General features: G+C 34.6%; 1 protein-coding gene across 1 annotated transcript in view; it reads right to left on the bottom strand.

Moving 5' to 3' along the window:
* Nucleotides 1–15,000, bottom strand: part of LOC137639755 (ligand-gated ion channel 4-like) — a 74,604-nt gene that overhangs the window by 11,403 nt on the left and 48,201 nt on the right. Inside the window, exons 4-8 of the mRNA XM_068372000.1 lie at nucleotides 9,140–9,314; nucleotides 7,598–7,777; nucleotides 6,628–6,848; nucleotides 3,644–3,756; nucleotides 2,070–2,117 (exon numbers count right to left, since the gene is read on the bottom strand). Coding sequence (XP_068228101.1) covers nucleotides 2,070–2,117; nucleotides 3,644–3,756; nucleotides 6,628–6,848; nucleotides 7,598–7,777; nucleotides 9,140–9,314 — 737 coding nt within the window. The remainder of the gene's footprint in view (nucleotides 1–2,069; nucleotides 2,118–3,643; nucleotides 3,757–6,627; nucleotides 6,849–7,597; nucleotides 7,778–9,139; nucleotides 9,315–15,000) is intronic.

The raw sequence follows: 15,000 nt of genomic DNA, 5'->3' as shown, positions 1-15,000 counted from the left end.
ATTTTCACAAGTTTCCAGATTCTCTAACACACATTTTCTCCATAATAGGCAATGATAAAAAAAAGAATAAGTAATTAGCACTCAGTGTCAGATTTATAGCTACCTTGCAAATCAGAGGTGATCTCCATGGTCTTTAATATCCACACAGTGTTTTTCATGCAATGCACATGGCGTTCAATCCCTGAGTAACGTTGGCCTGTTTTAACATATGCAACGCTTTGTCTTGCATCGTTTTTTTTCTTAAATGCCATGCTTTTTCAATATGAAGGCCTATTTGTTATCCTAACGACGAGCACTTTCCCGACTTTACTTGTGTTCATCCTAACATTTTACAAATATATACTATTTTGTAATCGATTGTCTCTCATTCTTTCAAAATGATCAAACACACTACAGCCATTCCTTTTCTTATCTAAGCTAAACCGTTGCCACAGCATTATCGTCGTATTCCTGGATTTTACAACTCTCTTTGACTACAGTATTTTGTGCTCATACTTCATAAACATCTTCCATTCTTTTTTTATTTATTTTTAGCATGCACAATTAAGTTTATCATATCAATTTCCGTCCCTATTTGCTGATTTGTTTCCAAACATTTGCTTACGCCTCACAATCTTACATCATCCAATTTTTTCATTTGTCTCTAGCTTAGATTTTTTTTCTTGTTTTTAGATACTTTAAGAGATTTCAGTAGCATTCATAGGATATCCATCAATAATTATCACTACATTATTATTTGAAAAATCAACATTCAACATCTGTTTGCGCATACACTTTTTGTTCCCTTCTCTAATGCTCTCACTTAACAGCAACATATATTTGATACTCTTTTTAAATATCTTTATTATCTACGGTATTCTTAAACCAGTCTCATTCAGCGACCCTCATCAAACTGCTCTGCTGATAATTACATCAATATTTTCTCTACGTTAAGCCAACAGAAGAAAACCTCACTCTCAGATCTATTTCCTGACGTCCTTGGTTTGTTATTTAACCCAATTTCTCAAATCCAAATCTATCCATATACCGTCCCCTATACGCTATAAAATGTTGCTGTTTTTAATGCTATCTCTACCATGAACCCGTATATCATTTATATATATATATATATATATATATATATATATATATATATATATATATATATATATATATATATATATATATATATATCTATATATATATATATATATATATATATATATATATATATGTGTGTATATATATATATATTTATATATATATATATGTATATATATATATATATATATATATATATATATATATACATATATATACATATATATATATATATATATATATATATATATATATATATATATTTTATATATATATATATATATATATATATATATATATATATATATATATATATATATATATATATATGGTGTGCAACCAAATATGTCCCTCACACGCCGCACCAATTCGTAATATCTTTTCAAAATTAATTTTCTCCTTAGTTCAGTGACTTAAGAATTACAGAAACAAGAGCACATATTAGTGGGAGTTTAAGATTGATTATAGTACTGGACAAAGATTAGAATGAACCTCAATTTGAAATCAAAATATTATTCGTTATTTGGAGGAATGTAACGAATTGACCTTTAATCTGAGAAGGGTAGTGTGCGTGAGTCATCTGTGACTTACTAAAGTAAGAAGAGAAGGTGAGAGAAATAAATAGTTAGAAGCTCAAATATTATGTATTTGGGATAATGATTAATTTGTAAAAAATCAGGCACGTTTAAGTAAACTCCCTTGCACATATCTGATGAACTATTCTTGTTTACAAATACCCAGGTATGTTTCCTCTCGCTCAAAAGTTATAAATAACCTCAGTGTACATCTACTGTACACCAGCCGTATGGAAAATTACTAAAATCAATTATACGAACACTTATCAGTCTAAACAGCATTTGTTGGGAGATATGTCATGTATAGTATCACTGCGCAAAGTAGCAATGAGTTAATTTCTATAGCAAAGCAGGAATCATGACAGAGAAAGTCCTTTCTAAGGTCAGTCCCTTCCATCATGTAGATTTCATTACCTGAATGTCCTGGTCCTCGGATTTCTTTTGGGCGCATCACTTGGATTACTGAAAAAATTAGGAAGAAATAAAAAAATAAAAGAAATTAAACGTCTTCATGCAGACCTTGATTATTTTCTTCTACGCGGTGATAACAAAATGTATTTTTTTTATGTACGTGCAAGAAAAAAGTAAAAATGAAAACACACCAAAACACATTCATGAAAACTTATGTTTATGTCAGGGGGTAATTTTATGTACATCCTCTTCTCTTGTTTCTAAGGAAACTTGCATACGCCAAATTTTAGACGATAATTCACTACTTTTTTCCACTTCTTATGAAAGATATGGTAATTAGCTTATTGACTTAACAGTTGAATAGAAATGAATGAAAAAAAAAATGAATATTAGTAATAATACTTAGTGTTATTTTGAAAAAAAAAAAATATCATATGAAATTTTAAAAGACACTTTCATCGTTCATTAAGTTAAAGGAGAGGACTAACAATAACGTTTAAAGCATTCTTGTATCTAGTGTCTTACAGAAGCTGTAGGAGAACAAAATAATTGAACTGACCTTTATAACAATTGATTAAAACAATATCCAAGTATTTTTGTTGGATCACCTCTGTTTTATTACCATTCGCCATGAAATTCAGACTTTAATATCAATATCACATTTCAACATTATGAAGGTGTGAATAACTTGTAGTACAGTTGGACACAGAGAGCCCTTGGCATACCTCGCTTCTAAGAAGTGCACCCTGTCACACTCCTACTTCGCGGCGAATAACCTAAAAGCTAGTGTAGGAAGAGATGGTAGAGGTCGTCGGCGGGGCTAAACACAGGAACGCGACACGCAGTAAGGGTGTGGCTGTGTGCACTTCCTCAGAGCGAGGTGTACCAGGGCTTCCGGTTTCCAATTGTACATTCATATGCCTCTTGAACTGGTGTCTCACTAGCATACCATTTGCTGGTTTATTTCTTAAGAGGCACCAGGGGAACTCTTTAAGTATTGTCACTTATATGCTAATAAACTATTTCCTTTTATTAACCATAAATGCATTTAGTAGTACTGTATGTAAATATTAAACAGAACTGATTAAAGAAAGATATTGTAACTATAATGACTCGCTTGCCATAGGGAAAATAAATGCTTAGAAAAAAACAGGTTGCCATGCATATAGGTTAAAACAAGCTTGTAAACATATCATGCATTACTACCCTTTGCATTGTTGTAATTTTGAAGTAATGTAAAGGCAATGTAAAAGACTACAAAATAGAATGAATATCATTACTTGTTTAATGTACCGTTACCTTTTCTTCTCATGACTGCTGCTTCCATTCATATTATCGCTCGCCTTACTTACAAATAATTTTCTTTTCACCTACCGCTAAGTTTGTCATCCGTTATTACATTCTTTATTATTATGAATTCACATTAATTCATGTCTTTTGTAATCAATCGTAAGTGAGTGACTTGGACTATCGCCCTATGGCGTCGTCTCCGTCTTTGCAATACAATATTAGAATTTTAAAGGAGTTTTTTTTTTTTTGGGGTGGGGGGGGGGAGTGGGGTGGGGTGGGTGACTTACCTTGAGGGAGCAATACCCCCATTTTCACATTTCACCTCTGGGTCCAGCAGCCGGTCGCTCATCTCTACGTTTCCGCCAGAGCCGTATTCACGGATGCTGCCGTATCCTTCCCCCTAAGGGTTAAAAAGAATAAATGGGTTGAGAGAGAGAGAGAGAGAGAGAGAGAGAGAGAGAGAGAGAGAGAGAGAGAGAGAGAGAGACGATGAACATAAATATCGGTAAAGTAAAAGCGAGTGTTGTAAAAAATAACGAAAAGAAGAAAATGTGGAATAAAAAAATCAATAAAAGAGACGATGTACATCAATATCGGTAAAGAAAAAGCGAGTGATGTAAAAAATGAACGAAAAAAAGACGTTAAGGAGGATGATATATATATATATATATATATATATATATATATATATATATATATATATATATATATATATATATAAAATGTATATATATATATAAATAGAGAGAGAGAGAGAGAGAGAGAGAGAGAGAGAGAGAGAGAGAGAGAGAGAGAGAGAGAGAGAGAGAGAGAGCAATACGGTTGGTCATAGGCATCAGTTAAAAGAGTTAAGTTTTAGAAGAAGAAGAAAGGTCTACAAGTTGGAGCAAACGGGAGCTTAGAATCACGAGAGCTACTTCAAAGTTTTGCCTTTCCAATGAATGGCATCTCTTTGTGGTTCGATTCCAGTAATGGGGAAAAGGGGAATTGACTCTGATGCAGGGGGAATTAGGAGCAAGGAAGGGGAAATGAGGGAAGCAGATAAGAGCAGTGTTTGTATAGTTCATGATACGAAATCTTTCAAGCCGAAATCATCATTAGAAAGAGAAGAGGAACTGAGTGTGGAGGAACTAAAACACATGAAGATTTGGAAACGTTAATGAAAGAAGATAAAAGTGATTGAAGATATATCTAGAGCATAAGGGAATTGCAATCAGTCTAGATAATTATAAAGAAAATGATAGAAAATTTAGATGACCAATAGGAAGGGAAGTATCATGATTAAAGGCCACGTTTAAAGGTCACTCGTGAATGGCAAAGGCAAGGGACAGTGACAGTGCTCTAGAGATTGACTATACATACATATGATCAGTGTCAAAGACCCCTCTCAACCGAAGCTAGGACCAGGGATGGTCGGTCAAAGGCTACTGATGACTTCAGAAAGTAGATTTATAAACTCTCCAAAACCTCCAGCCTTAGCTCACAAGGGTGGTGAGGTTGCAGAATACTACAAGAAACTAATCAGGTTGAACGGGTCTCGAACCCAAGTTCAGCAGATCGCCAAGCAGGGACGTTTCCAATAGGCTACCACAACCCTAACATACGTCAACCAAAATTCATCCTTTTATTTATCATTATATATATATCATAAGTTTATCAATGCCTTTCGCAAAAGCGTTGCAATAACGTAATCCTTCCATAAAACACCGAGCGCGATTCCCAGTCCATGCAGTCCCAGAAACATATCGCCGTTTGGCCCACATAATTCAGGCCGGGCCAAAAACCCCGAAAATCCCTCTCGACAATCGGCTGTTGTTCGTCGAGATATATGTCCGGAGAAAACCGGAAACGATTCGGAAGAATTCTGAGACAATGATACGGTGACCTTCTCCCCAGCTGTAGCTAGATCACCTCTTTAAAGATTTGATATAAAAAGGAGGTTGATTTGTGATTGATGTCCTTATTTTTTTTTATAAAATTGATGGTGATCGTTAAACGGCTGGAATGGGAGATATAATTCTAGATCCATAAAAACATTAACTAAGAGAGAGAGAGAGAGAGAGAGAGAGAGAGAGAGAGAGAGAGAGAGAGAGAGAGAGAGAGAGAGAGAGAGAGTATATAAGAAAGAATAACCATAATTCTAGTCTTTTTTTTTTCAAAACTAATATATCTGGACTTAGGTTATTTAATATTGATTTACCCCTATAATATATATATATATATATATATATATATATATATATATATATATATATATATATATATATATATATATATATATATATATATATATATATATATAATATATATATATATATATATATATATATATATATATATATATATATATATATATATATGTATGTATGTATGTATGTGTGTGTGTGTTTGTGAGTGATAATGTTTACACTAACAATTGTGATTTACAGTTTTTCAAATAGCCTATGTCACAAATGCCCTATAATATTTAATTCACTCTGCCTTGTGATCTCAGATCCAAAGGCAAATTCCATAATGATGAATATTTCTACCCAACCGCATTAATACACTTTGAATACTGATTCGTCTCTAGCTGCACCGCAACCAATCAACTGCCTTATAGGACAGCCAGTGCTTACGGTACAGCTCGCTTGGCTATGTCCAGAGAATGTTTCCAGGTAACACACACACACACACACACACACACACACACACACACACACACACACACACACACATATATATATATATATATATATATATATATATATATATATATATATATATATATATGTATATATATATTAGATATTTATGCTTGTTTACTTCTCCTCCTTATTGCTGTCAATCTCCTACGTCAATAGGCGTAAGAGGAGATAACGATGATTGTTGCCAATATAATTGCTAAGAGAAGTAACTGTGTATGAAATAAAACATTTTACAGAGCGTTTCTTTCTATAATAGCACATGTTTTGATAATTACATTAGTAGAAATAACGAGGAGAAATAAACAAACAAATATTTAATAGATATAGATATGTTACATGAAAACATTACATGAAAACATTCTCTGGCGTCATAGCCAAGCGAGCTGTGACTTAAGGACTGGCTGTGCTATCAGGCAGTTGATTGGTTGCATGGCAACTATAGAGGCGAACCAGTATTCAAAGTGTAATAATGCTGCCCGACCAAGGACTCGAACTTTTGACCCATAGAAATAAGGATAAACAGACTATTTAGACCACTCAGTTGTAAAGAGAGATAAGGTCTTGAAGAAGATCCAATTTCTTACCGTATGATTGACATTGGTGGCAAATTTATGACCATGCCCACCCATGGGATCCGGTATGTCAAGCCGAATGCACATCATTTTTGCCATATAACTAAAAACGATTTTCTTGACAAAACTGGGCACCTCACGCCCTCTCATGCCCCGGTGGTGGATGTTGAGCGTCACTACAGACAGTCCTGTAGCGAAGCTAACCAAGGAGATGGTGACACCATAGTAAAGGCCTGTTGAAAGAGAAAGTGAATGATTGTGAGGAAGATTATGTGATGGTGTCGTTAGCGGAGGAGGTTTGAAATGTGTCAATTCTTTTTTTGTTACGTAGTCTTTGCGTTTTGGATTTAATTCAGGAGGAAATGTAAATGTATTCAAATCAAATAATAAATTTTCTTTATCATACTTGATAAGTTATCTTATTGTAAGTTTATTGGCAATAAAGATACATTTCAATGAAGAAGATTTAGTAAAATTATGGTAAATGCATCACGATTTCCTGACTTAATAATTATAGAAGTAAATTAATTTTGAGAGAAAATATAACCCTATTTCTTTTTACTGCGTTTATACATACCCACAAAAGTCCACCTTCGTCATAATCTGTCAAAAATCCCTAGCACTCATCAGAAACAAACTAATCTACAACGGACATATTATTAGCAATTAATTACCTTTAAATTAGTGGTAAATAAGGTAATATGTTAGCGTTAAATTAATAATAGTTTAGCGATAAATTAGATAATATTTAGCGGTAAATTTAATAGTATATCAATGGTAAATTAGTTAATATTCTAACGGTAAATTAGACATTTTAGCGGTAAATTATGTAATATTTTAGCTGTAAATTAGATAATATTCTAGCTGTAAATTTGATAATATTTTAGCGGTAAATTAGACGATAGAGGTAAATTAGATAATATTCTAAAGTAAATTGTATAATATATTAGCGGTAAATTAGATAACATTTCCCCCAGCTTACCTATAAGTGGGAGTTTTTCAGACGTCGGGGGCATCGATTCCCCAATGACCATGAGGAAGACAGTCATGGAGAGTAGCGTGGTGATGCCCAGCGTCACTTTCTCGCCAGAGTCACTGGGCATGTAGAAGCTCATGAGAGCGATGCCTGTGATGAGTACGCACGGCAATATCAAGTTGAACACTGCAAATGTGAAAGAAAAAAAGATGAGCTTAACTCAATTTTTTTAATGAGGCGCATTTGCACCGACTCGCAGCGGTGCCCTTTTAACTCGGAAAAAATTTCCTGCTATCTGATTGGTTAGAATGATCTTGTCCAACCAATTAGCGGTCAGGAAACTTTTCCGAGCGAAAAGGGCACCCCTGCGAGTCGGTGGAAATCGGCCTCACTAAAAAGAATTGACTATAGATAGTGCCGGCAGAGATTGTTTCGGGGAATCAACTTTGTTATCCAATTACACTGTGACTGTTATGATTTCTTTCAAAGGCATCAGGAAGCTGTTTTTTTTGTTAAAAAAACAATTGTGATGATAAATGAAATTATTGAGATTGAATATCATAAATCCATTAAACATTGTAAAAAAAAAAAAAAAAAAAAAAACCGATGAGCTATTTTCCCCGTTGGAGCCCCCGGGCTTATAGTATCCTGCTTTTCCAACTAGGGTTGTGGGTTGGCAAGTAATAATAATAATAATAATAATAATAATAATAATAATAATAATAATAATAATAATAGATAGTGTCAGCAGAGATTGGTTTGGGGAATCAACTTTGTTAACCAATTACACTGACTTATGTTTTCTTCCCAGTCATCAGGAAGCTGGTGTTTTGATAAAAAACACACTTGTGATCATAAATGAAAATAATGAGATTAAAAATCATGAATTCCAATGTAGGTTTTGTGAATCCTTATCTGAGAAAGTCACGTAACATTCATTATCAACAGACTTACATTTTAATTTGTCCAAATACTAAAGTTCTGTTAATTGTCGTGGATTTATGCTTTGTTAAACTGCCCGGAATCATGAATTTTTAGCTGTTCAACAATTTGCATTTTTTCACCGGCTAAAGAATTGAGTTTATTATTAATTTTGCTGTTAATTATCTCAAAGACTGAAGTATTGTTATAACTTTTTTGTTGATTGACTTTCTTACCATCATTGTGAATACTGAGTAACAATCACTGCATGTAACGAACAACTTTTCATCCCAATCATCAACCTTTTATAACCAAAAATATATTTCATTTAAGGTTTGTTGTTACTGAAATTAGTCTCTAATAAACTGTTTTTTTCTAAATGATTAAGTTTTAAGTGGTATTATGGTTGCAAACCTATTTAGACTATCTCTTCACAAATTCATATCTATCCTTTATTTAGTAAACAAGTTAAACCCAGCTGCTCTTTCCATAAGGAGCCCTCTATGAGCTTATTACATTTCATTTAAAGAAATTATTCAAACAAACCTCACAATACTCTCAGCACCAAATGTACCACTATGAAACCAACGAGATATATTCAAAGCAAAGGCAAACAACAAATCCCACCGTAAAACAGAGGTCGTCTCCTCAGTATTATATGGTAAGTGATATCAGGGTAGGGCGCCTCGCAGCACGAATAGTATACCACGTTCCTCTCGACGATCATGTCAATAAGGTCCCACTCCCCGTTCGTCACGTAGTTGCTGAGGTCTCCTTCCTCCGTCTGGATCACGAGGTTCACCTGGGTGTGGAATCGAAGGGTTAAAGGGCGTGCGGACTTATCAAAAAAAAAAAAAAAAAAAGAAAAAAAAAAAAAATTGACGTTGAAATATATCAAATTTGAGACCATTTGAAGAATGTCTGTCATTAAACTCATGGCCACCGTGTGAGTGTAAGGCTAAGACAAGTGTTTTGTATCAGCTTACATACATGTATACAAATGTACGTGTATGCATACCCTATCACATACACGCACAAACCCACAGGCATCTCTCTCTCTCTCTCTCTCTCTCTCTCTCTCTCTCTCTCTCTCTCTCTCTCTCTCTCTCTCTCTCTCTCTTATATATATATATATATATATATATATATATATATATATATATATATATATATATATATATATATATATAGATGTAAAACTCTCAGTAACACTTGATGCTCAGTTGAAATAAAATCCCAAGGAAAAAGGAAATTGCTCTGTGAATCCTGACCTGTTTCTTCTTCTATTTAAGACTTAATCTGAAAAAATCTTAAATAGAAGGCTACGAAACAGGCCAGGGTATACATAGTCTTTTCATTTTTCTTCAGAATTTTATTCTATAAATATATTTTTATGCATTTTTGGATGTATATATGTATGTATAAAATTGTTTGAGAGGCGTAAAGAGCATTAAACCCCAACTGCATATCCTCTATTGTTTTCCTGTTTGTTATTGTACCTGCAAATAAAACTTGAACTCACGGATGTACGAAAATTTTTTGGTGGAATCTACGGAAGTGCAATTCTCTTTTTGAAAAATCAAATTGTCACATGTTGGGACTATATTTAACAAATATAAAGTTCAACATTTCTCTTTTCTATTGGATGATAAAAGATTTGACCTCTCATTGAAGAGAAGTTTGTCACTAAAACATGGGTTATCAACCCTTATTAGAAACGAGAAATTCGTAGCTATTTACCTTTGATTGACATTAGTGCAATTGAGACTTAACTTATTCTTAATATTCGCCAATGGATTAAATGTAGAAATAAAACAATATAAAAAGAAAATTTTTTACTGCATCAGCAGACAAAGCAAGAGAGAGAGAGAGAGAGAGAGAGAGAGAGAGAGAGAGAGAGAGAGAGAGAGAGAGAGAGAGAGAGAGATTATATAAAAGGACGCTTCAATGAAACTTAGCAGGCATAGCTTTTGTGTCTTTTTCTGACGTATTGCTAGAGTATCCTCTACAAATTTTTCTTACATGTTAGGATATCCTCTACTTTAGTTTGCTCTCGTATTCATGTTGCTCTTTTTCTATCTCTTAGTGTTATTCCCATTATCATTCTTTCCATAGCTCTTTGAGTTGTAACTAGCTTACTTACTTTACTTACTTTAAGGGCTGCTTACTTGGTCATGTACAGCAGGGAAATCCAACTCTCTAAAGGACCTCCACGGTTGATTTATGATGTTCATTCGGGAGCATTCAACATTTCACAATGCGTATTGTTCGCTTACTGTTTGATCATCACTGTCAAAACACTCGCAAAATAAGGTCTTCAGTTTTAAAGGCTCTAAATCGTACAGTAGACATGTATCTAGGTTCTGATAGTTTGAAACCATCTGTAACTATTCTTGTGTCAGGACGATTTGTTGGTTGCACAATATGTGGCAATTCTCTTAGATATTTTGGATGACCAGTGGGTTATTGTACATATTTCATATTAAATTCTCGCTTTAATCGGCAGCCAATGTAGATTAATTAGCATAGGAGTGATCCTTTCTGTAGGTGGGACACCTTTTATCAGTCTTCCTCCTCTGTTTATTATGTTTTGTAATTTCTTAAGTTGTACTTTTGGTAGATTGTAGTAGACGGAGTTACAGTAGTCAATTCTGATAATCACACAGTTTATCACAAGTTACTTTACGGAACATTCATCCAGGTACTTTTTCATAAAAGCAATATTTTTTAGATGGTAACCAGCAGTTTTTACTATATTATTTATTTGGGAATTGAGAGACAAGTTGTAGTCAAGAACTACGCCTAAAGCACGAAATTGACTAGATATCGGCACTGAGTGATTATTTATGTTTATTTGAATATCACCCAAGCTTCTCGCAGTGTTTCTCTTTCCCACCACCATAAACTCAGTTTTGTTCTCATTTAATTTAGTTGTTTAGTTGTCATCCACTATCAAGGATTCGGTTTAGAGTTTCAGTAGTGTCGTCTATATCATTTATGAAGTAAAATTGTGTCATCCCCAAATAGTTTGAACTTCACACCTTACCTTTGTAGTATTTTCGATAGACCGATAGTATAGATGCAGAATAAGATTGGGCCAAGTGCACTCCCCTGGGGTACCCCTCTGTTTAAAGGTTCATATTGTGAATAAGAGTTTCCAATTTGTGCACAGTAATTTCTACCAGCCAAGTAATCTTTCAGGTATTCGAAAGCTTGATCTTCATCGCCGATGGACCGTACATCATTTAGTAGCAGTTCATGCAACACTGAGATCGAGTGATATTAAAATACCACATTTATTCTCATCCATCATTTCCAGCATATCATTTACAATAGAGCAGATCGATGAGTCTGTAGAGTATAGTTTTCTGTAAGCAGATTGGTTGTCAGGCAAAGCTTCTCTTACTTCTAATTGACTGACTAGTTGTTCAAGAATTACGTATTTTAGCACTTTTGAAACAAAGGATAGATTCGAAATCGGTCTCTATGAACTTAATTTCTGGTAATCCAGAGCACTTTTCAGAACTAGTGTGATTATAGCCATTTTCTCAGATTTGGGAAACTTACATTCAGCAATGCTTACATTTGCCATTCTCATAATTATTTCGGCTAGACTAGAAAAGTTTCTTTCTCCAATTACTTCAGATATTGGCATAGGATCGATCCCACAGTTTGTTTTCTTTGCTCTCTTGATAACCCTGGTGATGTCGTCTTGTGTTATGTTGTTAAATCTCATTATTTTTATCTGTGTATCTGGTGTATTATTAATCTGATCTTGAATATTTACAAATCACCAGCATTTTCATCGAACATCATCTTTGTTTTACTCATTAATTTCCAGTCCGACATTTCTTCTTTCTCTATTCAAATCTTTTATCATATTTTTTAATTTCTTCCCTGATTCACTAAATAGAACTGTGTCATCTGCAAATCTTAAGTTGTAAAGGTATTTCCCATTAATTCCTACATTTTCCCAATCTAAATTCCCTAAAACTTTTTCTTGGCATGCTGTGAATGATTTAGGAGAGATGTGGTCGTCCTCTCTAACTCCTTTCTCAATTGGAATTTTCTCACTATCTTTATGTCGATTTAGTGTTGCTGTACTTCCCGTATAAATTTCTTCTATTCCTTGTTTTGATGGACTTTCATTACTGCTTAGGTTTTGACAGAATCAAAAGCTTTCTTCTTCTTCATCTTCTTTGTTTGCATCCCTTCCCACTTCTATGTGGGGTCGATGTTTCTGGCCAGCGTTCTCCATCTACCTCTGCCCAACACTTCATCAATGGTTAATCCCTTTGATCGAAGGTCATCCCTGATACAGTCCATCCACCTTTGCTTTGGTCTCCCTCTCTTTCTCGTTCCCTGCACCTCCATTTCCATCACTCTCCCAATATACTGTTCATCTCTTCTCATAACATGACCATACCACCTCATTCTACTTTCTTGGATCTTATCTGATAGTTCTCTAACTCCTGTGGTACCCCTAATTACCTCATTCTGTATCTTATCTCTTCTTGTCATCCCACACATCCATCTCAACATTCTCATCTCTGCCACCTCCAGTTTCTTCTCTTACGTCTTCTTTATTGGCCACGTCTCCGCTCCATACATCATTGCCAGTCTCACAACTGTCCTGTGTACTTTACCTTTCAACTTAACCCCTACTTTCCTGTCACATAGTACTCCACGCACTTTTTTTTCCAATTCTTCCATCCTACTTGAATTCTGTTTATTTCTGCCCCCAGATCACCATCCTCTGCAACTGTTGATCCTAAATACTTGAAATTTTCAACTCTTCTCAATCTCTCTCCTTGTAAACTAACTTTCCCATTCTCCCCATTTTTCAATCTCAAATACTCTGTCTTTTTCCTGGTAATCTTCAATCCTCTATTTTCCATTTCTCTTCTCCACTCCTCCAGTTTCTCTTCTACTACCTCTCGCCTAGTGCTACACAGTATAACATCATCAGCAAAAAGCATACACCAAGGAGACTGATCTTTAATGCCTTGTGTTACTACATCCATGACCAGATCAAATAGGTAAGGGCTCAATGCAGACCCCTGATGTAGTCCCACATTTACTGGGAAACTTTCTGTTAGGCCTATACTGCGCTTAGCATTTGCTTTTGCCCTCTTGGGTGATTCTTACGTATTTCTCAGGGACTCCCTTTTCTCTCATACATCTTTATAGCTCCTGACGTGGTAATCGATCGTATGCCTTCTCCGTGTCAATAAAGACCATATGTAATCCTTTCTGTTTCTCCCGATGTTTTTCTATCATCTGCCTCAAAGCAAATATTGCTTCCACAGTCCCTCTTCCAGGCATGAATCCAAATTGTTCCTCACCAATTGTTGTTTCATCTCTGATTCTCTTCTCAAGGATCTTTTCCCATATTTACATAGTATGGCTTATCAACATTATGCCTCTGTAGTTGCCACATTCAAAAGCTTTCTGATAGTCTAAAAATGCCATTCATATCTGTTTGTCATGCTCTGTTGAATTTTCTATTAGCTGGTTAATTACAATGATGTGGTCAGCTGTTGAATACCCACTTCTAAAGCCTGCTGCTTTCTTTATTTGATTAAAGTCTAGCCGTCTTTTTATTCGGCCTAATATGATCTTTGTGCATTACTAGGAGTAAACTTAGGGGGATGGGGGCTAATTTATCAGGTCTTTTGTATCTCCCGTGAATTAGTATAATGATAAAGTTTTTTTCAAGCTGTAGGTATAGAACATTCTTGGAGCTACTTTATGTAAAGTTCATCTAGGTTTACTACTACAAAATCGCCTTTGTCTATTATATATATACTGTATATATATATATATATATATATATATATATATATATATATATATATATATATATATATATATTACCGCTTGAGAGTTATAGGGTCCTTTGACTGGCCAGAGAGTACTACATTGGATACTTCTCTCTGGTTACGGTTCATTTTCCCTTTGTCTACACACACACCGAATAGTGTGGCCTATTATTTACATATTTTCCTCTAACATACCCCGGACAACACTGATATTACCAAACAATTCTTATTCACCCAAGCTGTTACTGCACTATAATTGTTCATTGGCTACTTTCCTCTTGGTATGGGTAGAAGAGACTCTTTAGCTGTGGTAAACAGCTCTTCTAGGAGAAGGACACTCCAAAATCCAACCATTGTTCTCTAGTCTTGTGTAGTGCCATAGCTTCTGTACCATGGTCTTCCACTGTCTTGGGTTAGAGTTCTCTTGCTTGAGGGTACACTCGGGCACACTATTCTATCTGATTTCTGTAGTTTATATAGGATATATCTATTTTAATGTTATTGCTCTTAAAATATTTTTGTTTTTCCTTGTATATATATACATATATATAATGTCCAATATTCTAGTATTCTAAGACAATCAGCAAAGACAAATTATTTTCGATTTAATACTGCAGTAAAATTTCAACCGCCCCCCGTCTCTCCCCTGGTATAGGCTACAGTATT

Source organism: Palaemon carinicauda, chromosome 4, assembly GCF_036898095.1.
Source record: "Palaemon carinicauda isolate YSFRI2023 chromosome 4, ASM3689809v2, whole genome shotgun sequence".
Taxonomy (NCBI): domain Eukaryota; kingdom Metazoa; phylum Arthropoda; class Malacostraca; order Decapoda; family Palaemonidae; genus Palaemon; species Palaemon carinicauda.
This window is presented reverse-complemented; position numbering and strand designations above follow the sequence as displayed.